Below are 24,967 nucleotides of genomic sequence, written 5' to 3' on the forward strand. Positions count from 1 at the left end.
TCAACAAGTACACACACACACACACACACACACACACACACACCCCCCACAGATATAGGATATAAATGGGCATGGAAGGAACACCTAAATTTAAAGAAAACTTCCAACATGAAAGAAAAAACAAAAATACTAGGGGGAAAGTTAATGCAGTGAGTAAGGGGAAAAAAAAAAAAAAACTCAAATATCTACAGTTGGTTCTACTTCCAGCATGGCAGTAGCCCCCTACAGTCCAGCCTTCCCAACTGAGAGCAATTATGAACTTAGGACAAAATACAAAAAGAATTTTAAAAAATTTAAAAAACACAACTACCTGGGCATTCTCAATATTAAAAAAGACAGGCAAAGACGTAGAGGGAAGTTAAACTTGAAAAAGTAACCTGTACCAGGTAAGTTTCCCTTTCTTTTTGCAGCTTTGTTCTAAGGTAAAGCCACAGTTATGGAGAGGAACAGAGATACAGGATGCTAAAATTCCACTAGAAACCCTATTCTAGCCCGAGGAAGCATGGAATGGAGCCCATGCAAACTAGAAAGTAAGGGGCAACCATTAACCCTTAAGCCACGCATATGTAGGACTGATCCAAAACTGATACTAGTAAAAGCCTAAGGATCTGAGCTAAGATTTGAATCACTGCACACAGCATAAGAGATCCAGCTTACAATCTGAATCTATGAGAGCTGATTGCCTGCTAAAACAAAACTGTCTTAATTTAATTTAATGTAACTTAATACTTAATTTAGGAGAGCTAAGTAATTAAACATGAGGCCAAAGTACATATGAAAGCGGCAGCCCTTTATTGCAAATATGCACACACTCTCCAGCGAGGTTCTCTGGTCCTCAGGTGTTGGGGGGCCAGGAAAGTTGCACTGGCGCTCTGGCTCTCTGGTGAGGTTCTCCAGTCCACGAATGCGGGCGCCAAAGAAGTCAGGCCAGCTCCTGCCCGCAGCGGACTTTTATGCATTGGTACTCGAAGGGGGAGGGCAGTGGGCGGGATTAGGGCATGATAGGGGCGTCTCCATAGGCGTGGCCGGGTAAGTTTCGATCTCTTCGGATTGAGGTCCGGTGGCGCCTGCTCAGTTGATCTGCATTTTCCCAGGCGCGGTAAGTTGGTGATGAAGAACCCGGAAGCAACAGGGGCGGTGCCTTCTTGTTTACCTTCCTCCATCTTGTCCCTTCTCCCTCACCCAAACAGTAAATCAATCATATCAACAATCACATTAAATACAAACACTCCGATGAGAAGGCAGAAGCTGTTAAAAGTAGGACCTAACTATAAGGTACCAACAAAAGACACATTTAAAAGACCTAGATAGGTTGAAAGTAAACAGAAAAAGATACACCACACAAAAATGTTTAGGTTGTTGCAAAAGTATTTGTGGTTTTTGCCATTTGAAAATATTTCAAAAAAATGGCAAAAACTGCAATTATTTTTGCACCAACCTGAATATAAAATAAGAAGCCTATGTTAGTATCATGTAAAATAGACTTGAAGACAAAGATCACTATCAGAGATAAAGTGGGGCATTTCATAAGAGAGCAAAACTTAGAAAACAAGAAACAGATCATTAAAGGATCATTATATCATTTCAGATTTTAATAACTCTTCTTCAGCAATTAGTAGAACATAAAAACAAAATCAGTAGAGACAAAGAAGATCAGAACAATACTATGAACCTGATCTGACATTTTTAGAACACTACATCCAACAACTGAAGAATATACATTATTTTCAAGTGCACACAGTATATCAAGTTGGATATATTAGCCCATAAAAATGTCTCAAGAAATTTAAAGTGAATAAAATCAAATTAGAAAATAAGATTTCTAGAAAAATATCAAATAAGTAGAAATTAGACACACACAAAAAGTAAACCATAACACAAAGAGAAAAACAGTAAATAAGGTAAAAACAGAAATCGGTAACATAGAACAACAGAAATTTAACAAAGTCAAAAGATGATTCTTTAAAAAGATCGATAAAATTGACAGAAAATCACAGCTAGACCATTTAAGGAAAAAAGAATACAGAAGATCTCCAATACCAGGAATGAAAAAGAGGTTATTATCACTACAGGTATTATAGACATTAAAATGACATTAAAATGAGCTTTACGTCAGCAAACTCAATGTCTTAAAAAATGTTTAACCTCCCAAGTATCCCTTCTTAAGAACCTATGGGAAAACATCTTCCAGCAAAATAAACGAGTAAACAAAAACAACAAAAGACTTACACTTACAGTGCAACAAACAGGAAATATAACACATCTACAGGGAAAAGTCTCAGTATGACAGCTGTGCATCAGGCCTAGAGAGCAAATAGTACAGTTGAAATAGGAGAATAGAGGGCTCTAGGAAGAATGTCTTCAAAGAAAAAAGGAACTAATCCAATAACTCTGACCATGCAAAAATTAACATGAAAAGTAAGTTTGGGAAAGTCACCAGAGGATATGCAAAAAATTAACAATATATAGATAACTAAAGAAATAAAAATTAAGTAGCCCCACGAAACATTTTTTAAATTATACAAAATATACTGCTTAACTCAGTGATGAGTTATTTTTTCAGTCATAAAATGTAAATATCAGTCACTGATTTAAGCAAAAATTAGATGGTTTTCATACATTTAATCTTCACAATAATTCTGAGATAGAATTCTGTACTGTCCGTACGTTACAGATGAGGAAACAACAACATAGAATAGTTGGCCCAAGGTCACAATGTTTTTGAGAAGTCAACACTTGAACCCAAGAGGCAGGACTACAAAGATCATGATTTGGGTAGGGAAACCAAGGACATGTAAGAAAGCAAAGTAAAATTAATAAAAATAAATTAGTGGCTGAAACTGCATATGTTAAAAATACAGAGTAAAATAAAGCAGGTGAAATAGTTCAAAGGTTTTTTGGGTTCTTCCCCTACAAGGAGAAAAACTTACAAGATAAAGGGTGAAAAGGAGATTGCTGTTTTTAATTATTTGTCTTTTGGTGCTCGGAATTTTAAAACTGTACATGTACTACTTGACTTTTTTTTAATATGACAGTTAAAGAAAACTTACCTACAAGCTAAACCCAGCCCAATGAAAGGTTACTGAGTTGTGGGTGCTACACAATCGGCTGGGTTCACTGTAGCAGACTTTTATGCTATACCATCCATGCTCCCTATGTCTGGCATTGTCATAAATAAAAGAAAGTTAGCTATCATAAAGGTTTTATTTCCCAGGATCCTTGATGTATTTTAACTCTGTTGCTATGTTTATGGTAATAAAATTTGTCCTCGAAGCTTTCCTGCATAACCTTGAACAGAACCTCCCTCGGATAGTCTTCTGTAAAATGAGCACATTGAAGAAAATGATCACTAAAGACTCCTCTACTTCCACAATATCTGGAAACAATTTCCTTTTCTGTTTTCCATGGGTAGACAAAATAACCTAACCATAGTTACTGTCTTGCAAATGCAAGCCATGGGTCACAAGAGGAATTTTTCAAAAATACCAGAACTCATCTAAACTGATTAATCAGCACTATTATAAAAGCAAAGGATATATCCTAATTATGAACATCAAGAATATCAACAGTATATAGGCTGTGCAAAACATTATTACTTTTATAGCACAGAATTCTCTAAAACTACATATCGCTTTATAAACATAAGAAAATATACCAGTATTGCCATGCATACACTTGGAGTCATTCAGAAAAGACATCCATTTATTTCTTTAATAAGTATTTATTTTTCACCTATAACAGGACCAGTACAATGACAAACTATTATAAACAAGACAGATCTAAGCCCTGCTTCCCACTGAGTTTACAATCTAGTGAGGAAATACACACCATGAAATAAGGGCTATAACAAGGATAAGTGCACACTGTTAAAAGAACACACAGAACTTGAAAGTAAAGAGCAGGAAATGGAGATGGAGAGGTAAAAGGGAAGGAAAGGTTTTTTGAAGAAAATAAGATCTAAATATAGATCTGAATACAGAATTGAAATTAGTCCTGGAGGAAGGAGGGAGAAAAGAAAAAATGGGAAAGATACGTTTAAAAGCTACAAAGCAAGAGATAGCATGATTTGGGATGGTGATAGAAGAAACAAAAGCATTATAGTTTAAAACATGGCCAAAGTACGCAATGCAACAACAAAGTAGGCAGGGATGAGGTATGCGGGTGCTCCTGTTGCTCTCTAAAGGTTAAAAACAAAAACTTAAAAGGCTCTTAAGTGTGTCCAGGAACAGTGGCTCATGTATGTAATCCCAGCACTTTGGGAGGCCAAGGCAGGAAATGATTTGAGAACAGACTGGGCAACATAGTAAGATTCTATCTCTAAAAAAGAAAAAAATCAGCCAAGTGTGGTGATGCATGCCTGTAGTCTTAGCTACTTGGGAGGCTGAGGGGGAAGACTGCTTGAACCCAGAAGGTTGGGGCTGCAGTGCTGTGATCCACCAGACTGCACTCCAGCCTGGGTAACACACCGAGACTCTGCCTCAAAAAACACAAAACTCTCAAGTGTTATTTCAAGACTCTTCCCTTTGGAGAGAAATCACACAAAAAGTCATCTGATATAGATGAAAGCTCTCCCGAGGTGAGAACAAATGTTCTATAAAAGCTGTCACTTTGAACACTTGTAAAGAAAGGAAAAAAAAAAAAAAGTGTCACTACTGGATTTCCTCAGTCCAATATCCAACAGGCTATATGTCCTAAGACCCCTAAAATTAGTAAAGGGGTTAATACCATCACACTGAAAGGTTCTTTTACACAATGAACTCCAGTTCACTCCCTTATTCTCAAAACCTCTGTCCAAACAGCACAATTTCTTTACATAATGTTATGAGTAATTCTGGAGAAACATCATAGACGAACTAAACCACAGCACATTACTGAACTTTTAAAATATTAAACCGTACATGTTCAAACAAATCTTAAAAGCAAGTCAAAACCCTGAAATAATCTGATAGTAAATCTTAGGCTACTGCATTTCCCAACTTGCATTTAGCATGTCTTTAACAAGAATTTTACCCACACCCTAATTCCAGCTAAGTGATCAAACATCTGAAAGTTCAAAACCATAACAACAAGGCCCAAAAACAGAGACATACAATGATTTACAATTACATAGCCTTAATTACAGTGATCTTGTCAGTAAATTTACACTGACTAAACGTCAGCAGAAGATTCCATACCATTCCACAGTTAATTAAACTCGAGTTAGGCCGACATATATAGAATACATACAAAATCCTAAAATAACATACTGTGGATACACATACAATTGAGCAATGTTTTAGAATGAAAGTCAGATATTAAGAAAATAGTAAGAAGAAAATAGTTGCTGAGTAATCAATATTAAAAAGATAAGGAAAATCAAACCAGTATTCACAACTCCAGAGTTTATGAAAGTGATAAGCAGGGCCACTGCATATGGCTTCATAGGCTACTTACTGAACAACTCTAAAGGACACCATTCAGAGAGAGAGGAGAGGCGGAGGAAGATTCAGAGAGAGAGGAGAGGCGGAGGAAGACTAAGCAATATATTTTAAGCTGGAAGAAAATGCAGAAAAACAACCACCACCATCACCCCCACCTTAAAGAGCCCAGGTCTCAGTAGCAGAGACAGAACAAATATAAAAAGGAATAAAATAACATAGGCAAGGTTTTATGTCTATAAGATTGGCCTTGAACTAGCACCATTCATTCACCTTTATCAAATACTGAAAGTCTACCACATGCCAGGTATGGAAAGATATACACAGTAGTGAGCAAAACAGACAAAAATCTCTCTATCATCATGAGACTTAAATTCAGGGAGGAAGAAGGGAGGTAGGAAATAAATAAGCAAAATATTTGGAATACCAGATGGTGGTAAGTACTCTGGATAAAACACAGTGATTTAAAATAAGGTAGTCAAGAATAACCTTGGTGAGGAGATCACACTAACAGAATGAAGATTCCACCATATTTGAATAAGCTGTCTTTGCCACTCTCACAGGCAGTATTATATTCTCTTCTACTATCCACTCATATCCATCCCAATTCTAGGGACAGACTAGGTGCTTGACTGATTATCAGGTGCAAATAAGGGATGCAAAACCACCTCACCACATCGTTAGGAATTTATTTAGAGACTGGGTGAAATAAAAAATTAATTTTTCTGCGCCAGGCACAGTAGCTCACGCCTGTAATCCCAGTACTTTGGGAAGCTGAGGTGGGAGGATCACGAGGTCAGGAGATCGAGACCATCCTGGCTAACACGGTGAAACCCCATCTCTACTAAAAATACAAAAAGTGAGCCGGGTGTGGTGGCGGGCGCCTGTAGTCCCAGCTACTCAGGAGGCTGAAGCAGGAGAATGGCATGAAACCGGGAGGCGGAGCTTGCAATGAGCCGAGATCGCACCACTGCACTTCAGCCTGGGCAACAGAGTGAGACTCTGTCTCAAAAAAAAAGAAAAAAAAAAATAATTTTTCTGAAGTGCCCTTCAACATGCCAAGCTTCAGGACTATATGAGGTACATTCCTATAACATCTACATTGGAGTGGGCAAACCAGAGCAAGTAGGCCAAATCCAGCACACTGTTTTTGCAAATAGTTTTCTGGAACACAGCCCATTTGTTCATTTTCATATTTGGTATGGATACTGTTACATTACAATGGCAGATCTGAGTAGCTGTGACAAAGACCACATGGCCTGTAAAGCCGAAAATACTATCTGGCCCTTTACAGAGAGGGTTTACTAACCCCCGGTCTACATCACCACCACCACCATCCCAAGTAACACAGCCTTCAGGGCCATCTTCATGAGCATGTGATCACTGTAGTCACATGGGACCACCAGTCAGGAGGAACCCATGATTGGAGTTTAATACCCTGTGATCACTGTCTTAAAATTCTTAATAATTTGATCTCTAAATATCAGTTTTGTAAGTAAACTCTAATAGGACTCCAATGGAGCATGTGCCAGGGGCCTGACACCTCAGCTTACCAGCAGTCTGCCTCTCCAGGAAGTGTTCTCACTCAATTGAACCCTTTGGCTCAGTCTGACCTCCCAGTCCTCACGCCACAACTCGGGGAAAGGCAAGGTGACAGCCATCTCCATCCTAGGCTAGAAGCACCCTGGCACATTTCAGAGGGTGGCCTCTTGCCTATCACTGATGTAGGTAATGAGCATGTCCTGATGTGGAGACTCCATATTTGCTTAGGGGTCCATAGACCTGTACAAAGACGAGCTCTGCAGAAAGGGGAGATTGACATCCTCATCACAGGCCAGGGCCCCACATTTTCATTCAGCATTAGACTTTGCAAATCATGTAGGTGGCCCTAACTGCTTTCACGAAACAATTATAAACTAGAGTTATAAATGAGAGTTGCATTCGTCTATCGAATCCAGCATAAAATTTGTTTCTGTTTTGTCCCATTCCACTCTAGGCCATCCCCTTAACTTTGCTGCAGCCATACAGCTTTCCTCCTATATCTTCAGTCAACAAACTGATTTTCACTACAGGTTACTATTACATTTACAATCCTCATCAACTAGAACTAGATCTTCACATTTCAATCAAGTCTGCCTGACTGTCACAACTTCAGAGTGTATGGAGTTCCCTGACTAAGCTGATCCCTATTTACTAAGGGGTCAAATTGACTGGTGTGGTACATCATCTCCAAAGATGGCCACTATCGCTTTCTTCCCTCCATGTATGTGCATGTTTCTCCCCCACTGACAGATGGAATTTATTCCTTCTTCCTTTGAATTTAGGGGGTCTTTCAACTGCTCTGACCAATAGGACACTGCAAAAATGACACTACGAATTTCCAAGCCCAGGCCCTGAGAACGGCAGCTTCCTCTTTCTTGTATGCTGTGGGAAGCCAAGGTCACATCAAGAGGGCACACAGAGGAGAACTGAGATGCTTAAGTCAACAGTCCCAGCTGAGCTCCCAGAAAATAGACAACATCAACTGCAGCCAAGTGAGTGAGACATCCTGGAAATTCCAACCCAATCAAGCCCCAAAATGGCTCCAGCCCCAGCTAACCCCATGTAGACTAGACTCAACAATTCCCTGATCACACTCAACCCATGGATCTTAAAAGAAAATAAAATGCTTGTATTTAGAGATGATTGTTACACAGCAATATAAAACTAAAACACCCAAGTCTGAATACCAACTCCATCACAGCTGGGCCTTTATTTAACTTGTGTCTCATGTTTCTCATCTGCAAAATGAGTATAATGACATTATCTACTTCATAGAAGTGGAAGGATTAAGTGTGCTAATATGTATAAAGCATTTAGCAGCATTTTATTAATATAATGTAATTACTGTTCTATTATTGCTATTTCACAATTGATAGAATGTATTATTTATTCCATCAACTTGCTTTATTTTCTTCAAAGAATTCATTACTATCTGAAATTAGGCTTACTTATCTATCTGCACTCCCTCCACCAAAGCATGAGCCATGAGACAAAAACTTAACTGTCTTATTCACCAACACCTAAAACAGAAGCAGACAGAAGTACTTCATAAGCTATTATATGTCAGATGAATGAGTTATAGGATCTTTGTTTCATAATTAATAATGATATCTAAAAACTGCTACCATATCTTTAGCATAAATCTGACAAAGGGCACTCAAAAACATAAGCTATAAATTATAATATGGTATTTTCATGATACAATTCCAATGCAATTATTTGCCACTCACATATAGCCCTCCAGTACTAGATCATGTACTGCTCAAATGTGCCTAAGCAAAGGCTACCATTTGATTCAGCACTGTTCAGGTGTGTACTCATTTGTATAATTTTTTTTAATGAGCTAAACTCAAACAAATAAATAACATATTTACAGTTAATATCATGACAGGCACAAAAATAGCAAGAGAAACTTTAATCTGGGGTATGTTTAAAAGCAATTTACCCTCGCAACCCAAATTAACATAAAACTGGTCTTCAAGTTAGAAGCAACAACTTGGTATACAACACATTTGAGTATTGGTGTACAACTTGGTGTACTACTTAGTATACAACATATTTGAGTGTAAATTTCCTCAATTAGTTTTTTCAACATGTAAAGATCTATTTTAAAGATGAAATAAAAATCAGACATTGACATAACCCTGATACACCTTTGAGAAAAAGCAAGAGTCTACAAGGTTAGAAAGACACACGAACACATAATTCAGTATAACAAATTATCCTAACTTTCTTCTGCCTTGATGCTGATGAGAGAGGTAAGAAGCTCTCTTTACCTCCCTCTTTCAATTATAGATTCGAAGGAGTTTTTACATTTAAGAACAGGATTTTATGAGGCAAACAAACCAGAGAGAGTACAGAACTTCAGATGAGAAATGAGTGCATAAAAATTAAGAAGACAGATTGCTGAGATATGTCACTGTGCAGGTAGGGAGGGCCCATTCAAAAAAATTTGTATGCTAAGAACAGAAATTTTAAACTTCAAAAATGTAATAAACCCACCAGAATGGTTAAAATTAAAAAGACTGACAGCAGCAGAATGTTTGCAAGTGTGTGGAGCAACCAAAACTTTCATACATTGATGGTGGAAGTATAAAATGGCATAACTACTTTGGAAAAAAGTCTGGTGGTTTCTTATAAAATTTAAACATACACCTACCCTATTACTCAGTAATTCCACCCATGGCAAATAAAAACATATGTCCACAACAAGATTTGTACAAGAATATTCATATCAGCTTTACAAAAAGATTTGTACAAGAATGTAACAGTTTTACTCATAACAGCAAAAGAAAACTAAAAACAAGCCAAATATCCATCAATAGCAACGGATAAACTGCAGTGTATTCATATGACTTATATGATGAAAAATATACAATAAAAAGGGATGAGCTACTGATACACACAAAAACATGGATCAATCTAAAAAACCTCATGCTGAATGAAAGAAGCTTTGTAGACTACATGCCGTATGATTCTAGAATAGGCAAAACTAGGTAATTTGAAGTGAAAAAATCAGAACAGTCACCTGGGGGGTAGGAATTGATCTAGTAAGAATAATAAGGAAACTTTCTAGGGTGATGGTAATGTTCTGTATCAGGTCAGTAAAATTTATCTGTAAAAGGTAGTGGTACAAACTGAATGTCTGTGTCTCTCCAAAATGTGTATGTTGAAACCCTAATCACCAGAGTGATGTTATTTGAAGTTAGAGCCTTTGGGGGGTAATTAGGTTTAGATGAGGTCATGAGGGTGGGGTCCCTATGATGGATGAGTGTCTGTGCTAACATCAGAGAGTGTACTTTTGCTAATCTAGGTTGTATATATAGCCTACTACATACTAGGCCGTATGGTCTAGCCTATTGCTCCTAGACTACAAACCTGTACAGCAAGTTATTGCATTGAATACTGTAGGCAATTGTAACACAACAGTATTTATCTAAATATATCTTACAGGACCCTAGTATATGAGGTCCCTCATTGAATGAAAAGTCATTATGCAGTACATGAATGTCCTCAACTCTACCACTGTAAATGAATGGGCACGGCTGTGTGCCAATAAAATTTATTTACAAAACCAGGAGTTGGACCATAGTTTGCTGATCTCTGCTCTACATGTCAAAGGTGGTTTGGGTTACATGAGTATATAAATTTGCCAAAGTTCATCCACTAGACCATGTAAGATTTGTGCATTTCAATATACACTGATTTTACCCCAAAGAAAAAGAACCATAAACAAATATTAAAATGTAGGCTAATGAAAAATTCGTGGCTTGCAGGCAAGTACACTGATCCCTGCAACTTACTTCAAAAGGATCAAAAAAAAAAGATGGATTGATAAATACACAACACAAATAAAATAAACTGTTAACAACTGTAGAGCCTACAATTTGTATGGAGGTTAACTGTACAATTCTTTCAACTTTTTTATAAATTTGGAAGTTTAAATATTAAATGTTATTAAATGTTGGGGGCAGGTTCAGTAAGGGGCCACTGAAGGTTTTTGAGCAAAAGAACAAAAATAAGATTGATACAGGTTGAGTATCCCTTATTTAAAACGCTTGGGACCAGAATGTTTTGGATTTCAGATTTTTTTTGGATTTTGGAATACTGCATACACATAACGAAATACCTTGGGAATGGATCCCAAAGATGAACGTGACTGTGCATGAAACTAAATTGTGTTGAATATGTACGTGTGGTATTTTCCACTTGTGATATCATGTGGTGTTCAGAAAGTTTCAGATTTGGGGGCATTTCAGATTTCAGGTTTTTGGAGTAGGAATACTCAACCTGTATTCTACAAATATGATTCACATAGTACAAACAATTCCTCAGGGATGGTCAAATGAGGAAGAAAGTTAATAGACAATATTCCATACCAGGTAATGCATCAATATTTAAGGAGAAGGAATTAAGTACAAAAAGAGTTCACTAAGACAAGAAAAGTCAGAAGAAGTCAAGAGAAGTAGGAAGTTTCTTATTATCAGGAATAAGGATGGACTTTCAAAGAATGTTCATACTGTCAATATAACAGAGAAATCAAGCAACGTGAGAACTGAAAAGTAGCTGTTAGACTATGCAGTTGGGTAACCTTGATAATGTAAAAAAGGTATAGTAAGAATATAAACCAGATAAAATACACTGATAAATTCCAAAGAAACAAACAAGAGACGATCAAAGGAATAAGGTTGGCAAGAAAAGGTGACAACTAGACAGTAAGGAAAGGTAAGAGGCTGCAACACTTCCTTCCAATGGAAAATGAAATGACTATACCGAAAACTCATTATATATTATCTCATCCAGAACATGCACTATTGGGTGAGGCAGTCAGCCATGGGCCTGAATGTCCCTGCACATTCTTGCTGAGTGTGTCAGTCTGTAAAGCTTTCCATTTCCTGATACTGAGCTGTTTCTTCTAATAAGTTACATCGGGAACAAAGATCAGGCAACCACAGTGTGTAACTACCATCCCAGGAAAAGGTAAACTAGTTTGTTTTTTGTTTGCTAAGATATTTGCTGCTTGAAGAAAAAAAAAAAAAAAAGGCTGCACCCTTGGTTTTGAGTTCCTCAGTTGTGATGCAAACCCACTGCACGCATCCATATGGACACCCAGCCCCTTTGTGGAATTTGGTAGCTAGGAAAACCTACACAAATATGCTGATGTTCGTGCTGCTTGCTATGCCATGAGTAATGATCGGTCTCTAACCTGGAGGTCACCTCTTTTTTGCCAGCAACCGTGAAACATTAGCACACTAACTTATTAGCTTGTAAAAAGGGTACTTATTTATCATGTACCAGTCTTTATATGTTTTACACACGTATTATATTATTTCTCACAATAATCCTAGTCAGGTAGGTACTAATATGAGGAAAATGAGGCTTCAAGATGTAAAGTAACTAAGCCAAGGTCTCACAAATTGCAAACAGCATCATCTAATATATAAGCCCAGATGGCTTTAAAACCTGCAGGTTTTTTACCCGTTAATAGTCAGGCCTCCTTCAAGCCTCCTTCCCAGCTGATTTATTGAGGGCAACTCTAATTCCCCAGATACAAGAGCAAAGTACTCAGATCTTTGTAGAATGAATACTTCAAATTATGTTCCATAGAAAATTGATATTTTGGAAATGTTAACATAATCTTAAATTTTTAAAAACAAAGAACAAAACAAAGATTAAGAAGAGCTAGGTTAAAGAAATCCAAATCACTGTCTTTACTGCAGAATTTTTCATGGTTTTAATATGCTAATGTATTGTAAATCTTCCAGTTACACTTACTCTCATTCTGAAATATAGTTTGGGAAATTACTGCTACAATCAACACTGCCAATTTAACTTGTACACAGAATAAGAAGTCAGCTTGGTACAGGTACAATCTTAGAAGTCAGCTTGGTAGAAGTACATAATCCTTCAAAATAGAGAACTTTGGACGGGCTCTGTGGCTCACACCTGCAACCCCAGCACTTTGAGAGGCCAAGGCGGGCAGATTATTTGAGGTCAGGAGTTTGAGACAAGCCTGGCCAACACGGTGAAACCCTATCTCTACTAAAATACAAAAATTAGCCAGGCATGGTGGAGCACACTTGTAGTCCCAGCGACTCAGGAGGCTGAGGTAGGAGAATCACTTGAACCTGGGAGGCAGACGTTGCAGCAAGCCGAGATCACGCCACTGCACTCCAGCCTGAGTGACAGAGACTCCATCTCAAAAAATAAATAAATAATAAAATAAGAACATCAAAGTTAGAATGTGGTCTAGCAGCTGCAAGCCAAGTCAACTTTACCATAGTTAGCAACACTGCTCATTTACTAACGAACAAAACTGAATTTCCCAGAAAATTATGTACCATACCTGGCTTTTTCTGAAATTAGAAGGGTAACAATCAAGAATTTTTGTAGCTCTAAACTGTTAACTGCTTTACTTAATAAATTTTGGGTGCTTTTAACAATGAAGGGAAAGATCACAGAAAAAGCAGTTTCTAGATAAAGCTTGTGCACTGGCTAATGGTAGTAGGTCGTTCTGATGACCCTGAGCATCACTGCTAGCTTTCCAGTATGAAAAGTTGTATTTAAATTCTTTAAATAAGTGAAAAATTAACATTGTATACCATCTCACCCCTAAGTATACTTGCCTATCTCCTGACTTAGTCATCCCTTAACATTCGACAACTCAAGCTGTTTATTGCTCCAGTTTATTACACATTCCAGTTTTCCCAAAAACTGAGCTAAAGGCAACCACAAAATAGTTATGTTCATCATATAAGCCAGAGCTGAATACTGATCCCTAGTTTAAAAAGTCTACTGAAAATGTCAATTCAGCTTTTTCTCTGACATACACTTAGATGTTATTAATCAGGCCATTATAAACAAAACCAAGAGTTATACTGGATAGGTTAAATGACTATGTAAGTTGTGTAACCCTAACACTGTTGCCTTACAAGGAAAACAAATCGATGTCCTACCTACTTAAAGTATTATCTTTAGAGGGACTGGTAGGCATTATCTTTAGAAGAACTGATTTTTGCCCTCTGCTCTCAAGGAACACTCAAAGTCTATGTGGGACACATCATCAGTTTGAAAAAAATGAGGGGAGGGGGCAGCAATAAAATATGTCCATTTATTTTGAAAGGAGCTGTAGGGAAAACAAGTATCTTAAAACTGAGAGCTACATAAATTAACAGTGTTTTAAGTAGTGACGTGTGTAGGAGAACATGGTTGATGTTTCTAATCTAACAGGAAGATTAGAAAAATGAAACAAGTTCCACTGCTGATATTATTCAATATTTGTATCATTTTATTTTTGCTAACATTTACAAACCTAGAAATGCCCTTCAAACCATCAAAAGGGTGTACACTTGAAAAATGCTTTCCATACTAGGAGAAACAGTATTTCCCAAGTTGTTGAGAAAAGCTGCTACATTTTCAAAGAATTCGGAACACGGACCTTTTGTAGGTTTTAAAGAATGCAAACCAGTTGAAAATAGAAGCCTCATGAGCTTTTATCTTAGAAAAATGCAAAATTACATACATTGGGATCTCATCTTACAGTGTCCTTCATATTGCCAAAATGTACTTATTAATAGAAAGTCTTGGCTTATAACTAAGTCTTACATGTGCAGATAGATTTGAAAGTTGAAACCTGGGGCTAACATACCTAAATTTGTAAAGTTTTATAAACCATAAATTGCACCACCACTGCTATGTATTATTTATCTCGTCTCCCTCAGTAAATGGGCTGAAAGTTTGTAGAATGACATGCTACCTAGCTGCAACAGCACAACAGCAGTCAACTATTGCTCAGTCCATTTTTAACTAAGGTTTACAACAGGAATCTTCAACGTCACCACCAGAATACACAAAGAAAAATATATTTAAAAATTGACACTGAAAATATAGAGGAACATATTTCACTTTTTTCAACATACAGTTACCAAAGTTTACACAGTTAAGCTGGAAAACCTTGTATTTAACGAAAAATAATTTTTCGAACAAGATTAGAATTTGTTCTACTAAAACTACCTCTGTTTCCCCTCCAGCCAAACAAAAAAAAAACAAAAACAAAAAACTGGGGATTACAAAAAATACAGTCATTTTTAATACTAACATAATGGAAAAGGACAAAAATGACAAGGTTAACGAGCAGACAAGATCAGCACTATGGCTAGTCTTTCTCTTCGGTTCCACAATTCCTAACCCACATTTTTGCCAAATCCCACTCTACACAGTACTTACACCTTCACCCACCTACCCACCCACCCACCCCATTTATGACGGCGATCACCTTCCGGGCAGGTATGTGAAGTCAGCCCCACTTCCAGTAGACAATCGACTAGAATGTCTCAGAAGTGACTGAGTCAGAGAATAAGAAAATGATAAAGTGAGAAATTAAAACAGATACAAGTTGTAAGGTGTGCGGAGGGAGGTGTCTCAAAGGGGGCTAAGGGTACGGGTGAGGAGCTAGGAGGAGACTTGGGGCGACAGGGAAGGGTTTCGAAGCAGTCCTAGGCAGGAGTGCGCAGGAGAGGCGAGTGAAGCAGCTCCAGTCAGAAGATCCAAAAGAAAACAAAACAAAAGCCACAGCGTTTCCTCTGGGAATAACCTGAGGAAAGGGACTCTCGGGACGCCCCGGCGGGAGGCAGTCCCGGGAAGCACAGGAGGCCGGGAACTCACCACCTGGTAGCGCCCCGTCCCCGGCTGGTGGTGATCCATCCTGCCCGGCTCAGGATCCGGCTTCCGAGCGGGGGAGTTCTCTCCGTGCTCAGCTCCCTCGGCCACCCCCGTCGACGACGTCGTCGCCGCAGGGCCCCTTCCGCCTCCGTTCCTGCCGCCGCGGTCTCCCGGCGGAAGCTCTTCACTTCCTGTGCCTCCCGCAGCGGCCGCCGAGACCTCCGCGTTGGTCGCGGTTCCGCGGAGGAGCACCGGGGCGCCGCGCGCACTATTGAGCATGCTCGGGCCGCACGCGCAGACTCGCTGGCTCCGCCGGCGTCCCATCCGCGCCGCCAGTGGGAGGGTGTAGCAAGGTGGGAGGAGATGGAAAAGTAAGGCAAGTCCGGGGGAGCTGTCTAGGTTGTCAACCTGTCGAGTGGGCGGTCGCAGAAGGCGCGCGGGGGGCGGGAATGACCCGTCCTTGATTGGTCTTTTCTATGTGCGCGAGTCTCGCGCAGGCACGAGCCAGTGCGCCTTCTCACCACACAGAGACAGAGGCTGACAAAGGCATGGGGCCGCGTTCCTAGAACACCTGAGGACAGGTCGCCCGGGTACCCGACACTTCCTCGTATTACTCACCCAGCGTAGGACGTGGGGAGGAGATTCATCTCTAGAACATTGCTAAAACGCTTATTCAAAAATCATTCGTAAGATAAGGGATTTTTAAAAGACTAATATAGAGTACTTGTAGTTTACAGCAAAATTGAGAAGTTACAGAGATATCCCGTATACACTTTGCTCCTACGCATGCATAACCCCACCCCCAACCCCGCCATTATCAACATCCCCCACTAGAGTGGTACATGTGTTACAATTGATGAACCCGAATTGACACATCATCATCACTGAAAGTCTATAGTTACCTTGGGGTTCACTCAGGTTGTTGTATACTCCTCGAGTTACGACAAATGTGTAATGGCAGGTATTCATCATTGTAGTATCCTACAGAGTTATCCACTGCCCTGAAATTCTTCTGTGGGATGATTAGAGACGGGGTCTCACTATATTGCCCAGACGAGTGCAGTGGCTGTTCTCAGGCACAATCATGGCTCACTGCAGCCTCGAACTCCTCAGCCCAAGCTATCCACCTGCCTCAGCCTGTGGAGTAGCTGAGACTACAGGCACCAGCTCTTTGGTTACTTTTAAAATTTTTTTCCACTTTTTGGTAATAAGAGATTTAAAAATCCAACAGACTCTCCAGACAGCTCTCAAAGGAAGAGGTCGCTAGAGTTCTAGGTTACTGGAAGGACGTTAGAAGAAAGTAATGAAATCAGATAGGATTATTTTGTGGTAATAATAATTCCAATGGATTTAACAGCAAGGAATCACTTGGGAGCATTGTTAATAGCATCTCAGTGTCTGGTTAACCACACATGACACGGCATAAAACATATTTCTCTAGCAAGTAGAAGAGTATGACAGAGCAGTGAAAAGTGCCTTTTAACCTGAAGACCAACGTTCTATACCCTCAAAACTATGGTGCTGCTTGATGTGGCCCAGCTATGTTTTTAAGATAACACCACATTTTCCCAAAATGATCTTACAGTGGAGCCCCCTGAAGGGAAGGAAAGGGATCTGGAGCCCCATTTTCTTTATTTCCTTCATGAATGTCCAGAGGACATCCTTGAAATGAAGACTGCCACTGGGTGAGCCTAATCCACTGGTTAAAATAGCAAGATACAAAAAAACCCAAAAACTCTTTGCGAGATTGACAACTGAAAAGGTAAGCCTTCCTCGTAGTTCTTTTTAAAGCATTCATCAACTCTTCCTATTTGTGCCATTTTGACATGTCTAATAGTAGAAAGCGTTACTGTGCTAACAATAAGAGGCAATGATATCTCATACTTAAATATTGTTAAACTTGCCTTGTTTTGATCTTAATGTATTTTAGTTTCTAAGCCAATAAACATATGCCATTTTATTGGTATAACTGGTGTAAACGCTCACTCTCACAATTTCACTCCAAATGGTATTGCTTCTCGATGACCAAAACAACAGCCAGTGTCAGCAGACTGAAATTAGATCCTTATATCACTTACGATCTATAAGATTTATTTAGAACTTAATTTTATATGTATATGTGTTTTCGTTAATCATTCATGTGTTCATTTGTTTCTCAAATAGACGGCCATTTCTTACACCCAACGCAGCACTGAGAACATAACCGTAAAAATCAAAGACCTGATGAAAAGCAGACGTCTTGAATCCTGATAGAGTAACAGATTCTTTCTATTTTACCCTCCTCTCAGATTCCCTGAACATTTTGCTAATCTAGTGGAGTAACAAATTCAGCAGGAAACCGTATTTTTAAAGAGGAAGAGAAACAGGAAGGAGAAGTAGAACAACAGCTTACTAGTATAGAGCCCTTTCTAAGCCAGTACTATGCATCTATTATTTTAGCCTCACCACAACGTCATGATATAGGCACAATTGCACTCCTGGGTTAACAGATGAAGAGGGAAAATAAGGCACAAAGAGTTCCATGAACTTGGCTAATGCCAAATCACTAGTAGATGATGACAGACATCAGAGCCTCCACCATATTAAGCACTACATTAAGCTGATATTAAGTGTAATGTACCTAATAAAAAGAGTCCTTGTCTCTTTCTTCTTCCTAACCACCACTACTGTGAAACGTGCAGAAGACATAAAAAGATAGCAATGTATCACAAAGAGCCAATCTGACTTCTTTAAATCCCACCTTCTTGATCTATGTAAAATAATGATTCTTATTCATCATCCCCAAAAGAGCCATTCTGAGCTGCTTTTGCCCACTTTACAACTAAGCCCGTGTGACCTATAATGGACCATTACAAGCAGAGGCACTGAGTTGTCCCACTAAGAGAAACTTACTTGAGATGCGATGGGAATAACAATATTCTTTACCATTTTACAGACCTTAAGCAACATCCAGTAATATTTTCAGTCTCTGGTATTATGGTGACAACTCTAGTTATCTAAGGAATTTGCGGTGGTGCAGCACTAGAAGCTACCTCAAGTAGAATTGTAGAATTTTAGTGCACTTCACTAACACCTCTCATTCTGGCTTGATCAATTTTCATCTCCAAACACACAGCCACCCAACATTTTACTAGTGCCGCTCTGCAGTACTGGAGAAGACATGGAGATAAGCTGCCCAGATTCCCTTTCAAGAAAGCACACTCTGCCCAGCTGGAAGGAATGTGGCTGTCAGACAACTTCCAGTTGGTTGCTTTGTCAGGGTCTCCCTCAGCTTTCAACCTGAGGAGGTGCTATTTTCAGGGTGGCACCCAGCCACTAACTGAGCAAGGCAGTGGTACAAGGCTCTGGCTATTTTTGCTAGACACTGAAGCCCTTTAAGGGACAAACTTTGCTTCAGAGTTCCCTGTGAAGCTAGCAGAGACTTTTCCAGCCCTGCAGCATGTTGTGACAGCTCGCCCTGCCCAGTCCTTTTTCTTTTCACAGATGTTGCTCCCCAGTGAATCTGTTGCACTTAAAACTTTATATCAGCATCTGCATCCTGGAGAACCCAACTAAGACAAGTACCAAGATGTATAGTGATAGAGGAGCATTATCAAAATTGTGTTAGATAATTTCAACTATCATTCTACATGGTTGGTGTTTCATCTTCAGAAAAACCCTCAGGACTCTACATTGTTAGCATTTTCTCATGTGGATTTAATGTATCCGTAAGCCTTCCTACTAAGAATGACTTTGATGTTGTTCTGTAGTGTGATGCTGTATAGAGGTCATGGGGATCTCTTTGCCTGGGGCGTACTTCCCATTGGGAACCCCTCCCACCTTCCCAGAAGCAGGGTCATTCCCTCTAGAGGTAAACTAGCAACTTAACATTCATCATCCTCCTTCTTATACCATCAGATATATTGAGCTGCACACCCAAATGCCAGGATTCTTTGTTGGGATTCCCACCAGTTAAAGAGCAATAAGACATGCCATTGCCTACAGAAAGCCATCTACACAGGCCTAAATCACGGGGAGGCGATGTTCCAAATTTTCCTTACTACTTCACTGATTTTTAGTTTCTTATCATTTCCTTTACCACATAGAACTACTCAAAGTAGCTATTGATGGTTAGTGTGATCACAGATCTTAGTAATGAATCACATTTGGAATATGTATGGTTTTTGTATAATTACCTGTAGAATGACTAGAAAGAGGTAAAATTGTATTATCTGAAAATTTCTATCTCTACCTAATGAAAATTCACTAGCAATCATTTTCTGGACATTAAATTCTAAAGTGTATTTTAGAAAATATAAGAAACTATTGCTTTTCATATATAAATGAAAATTAACACAATAATGACTCCAGTTTTATCTCTGAAACTTTTATAATGTGTGTGTGTGTATATATATATTTTAATCAGTTTGTAGGCTTGAACCTCAGTTCAGCTTCACATAGTGTTTCTTATTTAACTGGTTCTGAGATTCCTGTCATCTGTTCAGCTCTATAATTTTAGAGAGGATATCTAAGTGAGCAATTTTAAAATCAAGTATCTACTTGTTTTTCCTCTCTTTATTCTCCTCCAGTATGTTGGAAGAATCTGAAATAAAACTTTTTATCAGTCAGGATTCAACTAGAGAAACAGAGTCAGTAGAAGACATACCTTAAAAGATTTATTGCAGGGAATTGGCTTACAGTTCTGTGGGCTGGTCCAGCAAGTCCAGAATCCACAGGGCAGACCCCTGTAACTCTAGGGTTGGAGTTGAAGCTGCTGTCTACAGGCAGAATTTCTTCTTCCTGAGGGAATCCTCAGTTCTGCTCTTAAGTACATTTAACTGACTCAATCAGACCCACCCAGATTATTGAGGATAATCTTCTTTACTTAAAGTCAACTGATTCAAGACTTTAATTACATCTATTAAATCACCACAATGCGTATGTCAGTGTTTGAATAATTAGGGCTACAATCTAGCCAAGTTGATACAGAGAACTGACATTCCCTGTTTATGTAAATACAACAAACTAATATAGTATCTATATAATAAAGATAAAAGTAGAGGAAGGAACAGGAGAAAGGAAGGAAGTACCACAGAGTTAGCTTAGAAATTTAAATGAATTTCCTAAATTTAAGTTTTCCTATCAGCTTTATATAATACATATAGTTATATATGATGGCATCACCAGTAAACACTTGGAAAAGATCTGAATTCTGATAAGCTACATCTCAGTCCTAACAATATTTTTATTTAGCATTTTCATTTTTCCTTTATTTGTTAACAGGCAACAAATGTGAGCAAATCAGTAGCCATGTTGCTTTGGGGAATTCATATTTGAATTTGGAATAACTCATAAGTTGTTAAAATAATCTTTGCTTTACCTTGGGTATGGAATGCTGTTCTTTGACCATACTAAAGCAGGACTTTCTATGATGTTATCTCCTTTTTACTCTGTAAGCCATAGAAGAGCAGCACAGTCACTGAGCATAGGGCTGTTATGACAGGTGTCCCTTAACTGGCTAATGTGATTATTGTATAAGAAGACAAATACTGTGTGTGTGTGTGTCTGTGTCTGTGGTATGTGTGTGTGTCTGTATGTGCAAAATATTAGGAAAGAGAAATGTGTGCTATGCACCCAGATCTTCTTAACATGTTAATGTGCATTTGCTCTTTTTATTTCATAACAGAAACCAGGCCTCATTTGTTTAACACAGTCTAATGTCAGTACACTGCCTCACCATTAGCAACATATTATGACACAACAATAAGATCAACATAGAAGAAGGTTGCCTGATTTCAGTCCTGATGATAAAGGTCACTAAATATCTGAAGAATAAAATGACAATGATAATCAGATGGAATAACTTACCAGATGCTGCCTTTCTAGAACTACGAAGAAAATTATACCAATTTCCTGGCTTTAACATTCAAATAGGGGAAAAAACTACTGGCCTGACAAAGCCAAAGTAAGCCAAGATAATGTTTGGGGAAAAAAAGGAAGTTCCTTTTGTATCTGGCAGGTATATCCTAGAAAAAATAAAATATTTATATTGCATTTCACTTCACCTATCAATTATATGTGAAATTTTCATGAAATACCTATAAATTCTGTTTATGAAGATGATTATTGAGAAATCTGTCATGATTTCCCCAGTGAAGGTGAAGACACCAAGTGCAATTCCAGATACTGACTTTTTAAAAAAAAAAGCATACATTTAAGTCTTTAATTCATCTTGAGTTAATTTTTGTATACAATATAAGGAAGGGATCCAGTTTCAGCTTTCTACGTATGGCTAGCCAGTTTTCCCAGCACCATTTATTAAATAGGCAATCCTTTCCCCTTGCTTGTTTTTGTCAGGTTTGTCAAAGATCAGATGATTGTAGATGTGTGGTGTTATTTCTGAGGCTTCTGTTCTGTTCCATTGGTCTATATATCTATGTTGGTACCAATACCATGCTGTTTTGGTTACTGGAGCCTTGTAGAATAGTTTGAAGTCAGGTAGCGTGATGCCTCCAGCTTTGTTCTTTTTGCTTAGGATTTTCTTGGCTGTGCGGGCTGTTTTTTGGTTCATATGGAACCAAAAAAGTAGTTTTTTCCAATTCTATGAAGAAAGTCATTGGTAGCTTAATGGGGATGGCATTGAATCTGTAATTACCTTTCTTCCTATCCATGAGGATGGAATGTTATTCCATTTGTTTGTGTCCTCTTTTATTTTGTTGAGCAGTGGTTTGTAGTTCTTCTTGAAGAGGTCCTTAAATGTAAGACCTAACACCCTAAAAACCCTAGAAGAAAAGCTAGGCAATTCCATTCAGGACATAGGCATGGGCAAAGACTTCATAACTAAAACACCAAAGGCAATGACAACAAAAGCCAAAATAGACAAATCAGATCTAATTAAACTAAAGAGTTTCTGCACAGCAAAAGAAACTATCATCAGAGTAAACAGGCAACCTACAGAATGGGAGAAAATTTTTGCAATCTACCCATCTGACAAAGGGCTAATATCCAGAATCTACAAAAACTTAAACAAATTTACAAGAAAAAAACAAACAATACCATCAAAAAGTGGGCAAAGGATATGAACAGACACTTCTCAAAAGATGACATTTATGCAGCCGACAGACATATGAAAAACTGCTCATCATCACTGGTCATTAGAGAAGTGCAAATCAAAACCACGATGAGATATGATCTCACACCAGTTAGAATGGTGATCATTAAAAAGTCAGGAAACAACAGATGCTGGAGAGGCTGTGGAGACATAGGAACGTTTTTACACTGTTGGTGGGAGTGTAAATTAGTTCAACCATTGTGGAAGACACAGTGGCAATTCCTCAAAGATCTAGAACTAGAAATACCATTCGACCCAGAGATCCCATTACTGGGTATATACCCAAAGGAGTATAAATCATGCTACTATAAAGACACATGCACACTTAAGTTTATTGCAGCACTATTTACAATAGCAAAGACTTGGAACCAACCCACATGTCCATCAATGATAGACTGGATTAAGAAAATGTGGCACATACACACCATGGAATACTATGCAGCCATAAAAAAGATGAGTTCATGTCCTTTGCAGAGACATGGATGAAGCTGGAAACCATCAGTCTAAGCAAACTATCACAAGGACAGAAAACCAAACACTCATGTTCTCACTCATAGGTGGGAGTTGAATAATGAGAACACATAGACACAGGGCGGGGAACATCACACACTGAGGCCTGTCAGGGGATGGGGGACAGGAGGAGGGATAGCATTAGGAGAAATACCTAATGTGGATGACAAGTTGATGGGCGCAGCAAACCACCATGGCACATGTATACCTATGTAACAAACCAGCACATTGCACATGTGTACCCTAGAACTTAAAGTATAATTAAAAAAGCATAAATGTTACAAAACCACACATACACACACACACACACACACACACACACACACAAATACAGCACATGTACTAGAAAATCAAAATTTTTTTGTCTAAATGAGACAGATGATGTGGCTCCCTGTAGTCCCTGTACATTCTTTAGAACTCAATTGTCTAGAAAAGAGAGAAAATGCATGTTTTCATAGAACAATAAAACTTTAGCCTTTATTTACCCTATAACTTTGAGATCACCCACCCCAAAGCTTAATTTTGAAGATATGGAACCTGAGCCTTAGAGAGGTAAATGCAGCCTCAGAGTGATATCTAGGAAGCAACTACCATGCCATTTCCAGCTTGATTCAAATGTGGTAACTAATAGAACAAGCCAAAATAGTCCGTTGACCATTCCTACCTCATCCAACTAGAAATAGCCCTCCAAAACAGCACTAATAAAAATCAAAATTAAAAGAACTCAAATACATTATAAACTCAACGTGTCAAAAATGCTTTTGGAAGAAACATTGCAGGCATTGTATTGTCACCAAAAAGGATAAATTCTAAGATAGTTGTGAATCCTCTCAGGGGTTGACGCTTTAAAACAAGTAAAACATCAACTTTTAAAAGTACAATAAAAAGTGTCCTCCACAAATAATCATTGAAAATACGATGAGTACCTAACATTAGTTGTATGTATTCAAGCTTAAAAACCAAAGAATCCCAACTCCACACATACATTTCCATTTATGTGAGGTTGGGATAAAAGAGAACCTAAACACGTAAAGTATGTGGGAGCCTACGTCACTTGGTCCAGCCTCCAAATTTTGACCATGGAACTTTACCATGATTCCTGAAACAATACAGCTACACTGTCCAATATAGTAGCCACTAGCCACGTATGATCACTTAAATATAAATGTTAAAATATTAAACATTCAGTTCTTCAGTCATACTGGCCACATTTCAAGTGCTCAGTCACCACATGTGTCTAGTGGTTACCATATGGGACAGAGCAAATATAGAACATTTGCATCATCACAGAAAGTTTATTGGACATCATTGCTCAAGCAGATATTCTCTTACTATTCACCTTGCATTATTCTCCTCCCAGCTGGGCTCACACTTGTAATCCCAGCACTTTTAGGAGGCTGAGGCAAAGGGATCACTTGAGCTTAGGAGTTAGAGGTTGAGGTGAGCTATGATCACACCACTGCACTCCAGCCTGGTTAACAGAGCAAGACCCAGAGACCAGCCTCAGCAACAAAGTGAAGCCTCTGTCACTACAAAAAATAGATGAATAAAAAAATTAGGTGCAGTGGTATGTACCTGTGGTGCCATCTGCTTGGGAACTTGAGGCAGGAGGATCCCTTGAGCCCAGGAGTTAGAGGTTGCAGTGAGCTATGATCACGTCACTGCACCCCAACCAAGGTAACAGAGCAAGACCTTGTCTCAAAAACAACAAAAACAAAGCATCTCCTTCCTTCACTTCCTGAATTAT

At 38.6% G+C, this 24,967-nt stretch overlaps 1 protein-coding gene and 1 long non-coding RNA gene across 5 annotated transcripts in view; one reads left to right on the forward strand and one right to left on the reverse strand.

Annotated features, from left to right (window-relative positions):
- Window positions 1–15,994, reverse strand: part of LOC105481709 (Nedd4 family interacting protein 2) — a 70,538-nt gene extending 54,544 nt beyond the window's left edge. Inside the window, exon 1 of one of the 2 annotated variants that reach the window (XR_011614713.1) lies at window positions 15,624–15,991. Coding sequence is in view for 1 of the 2 variants with exons in the window: in XM_011741418.2 (XP_011739720.1) it covers window positions 15,624–15,944 (321 nt within the window). In the remaining variant the exon portion in view is untranslated. Of the gene's footprint in view, window positions 1–15,623 lie in introns of both variants that reach the window. The other variant, XM_011741418.2, reaches the window with a different exon arrangement.
- A 41-nt stretch (window positions 15,995–16,035) lies between these two features.
- Window positions 16,036–24,967, forward strand: part of LOC105481708 (uncharacterized) — a 59,539-nt gene continuing 50,607 nt past the window's right edge. Inside the window, exons 1-2 of one of the 3 annotated variants that reach the window (XR_011614715.1) lie at window positions 16,036–16,210; window positions 17,206–17,382. This is a non-coding gene — a long non-coding RNA (uncharacterized lncRNA). The other 2 variants (XR_011614714.1, XR_987137.2) reach the window with 2 other exon arrangements.

The sequence above is a fragment of the Macaca nemestrina genome, chromosome 16 (assembly GCF_043159975.1).
Source record: "Macaca nemestrina isolate mMacNem1 chromosome 16, mMacNem.hap1, whole genome shotgun sequence".
In the NCBI taxonomy this organism is placed as follows: domain Eukaryota; kingdom Metazoa; phylum Chordata; class Mammalia; order Primates; family Cercopithecidae; genus Macaca; species Macaca nemestrina.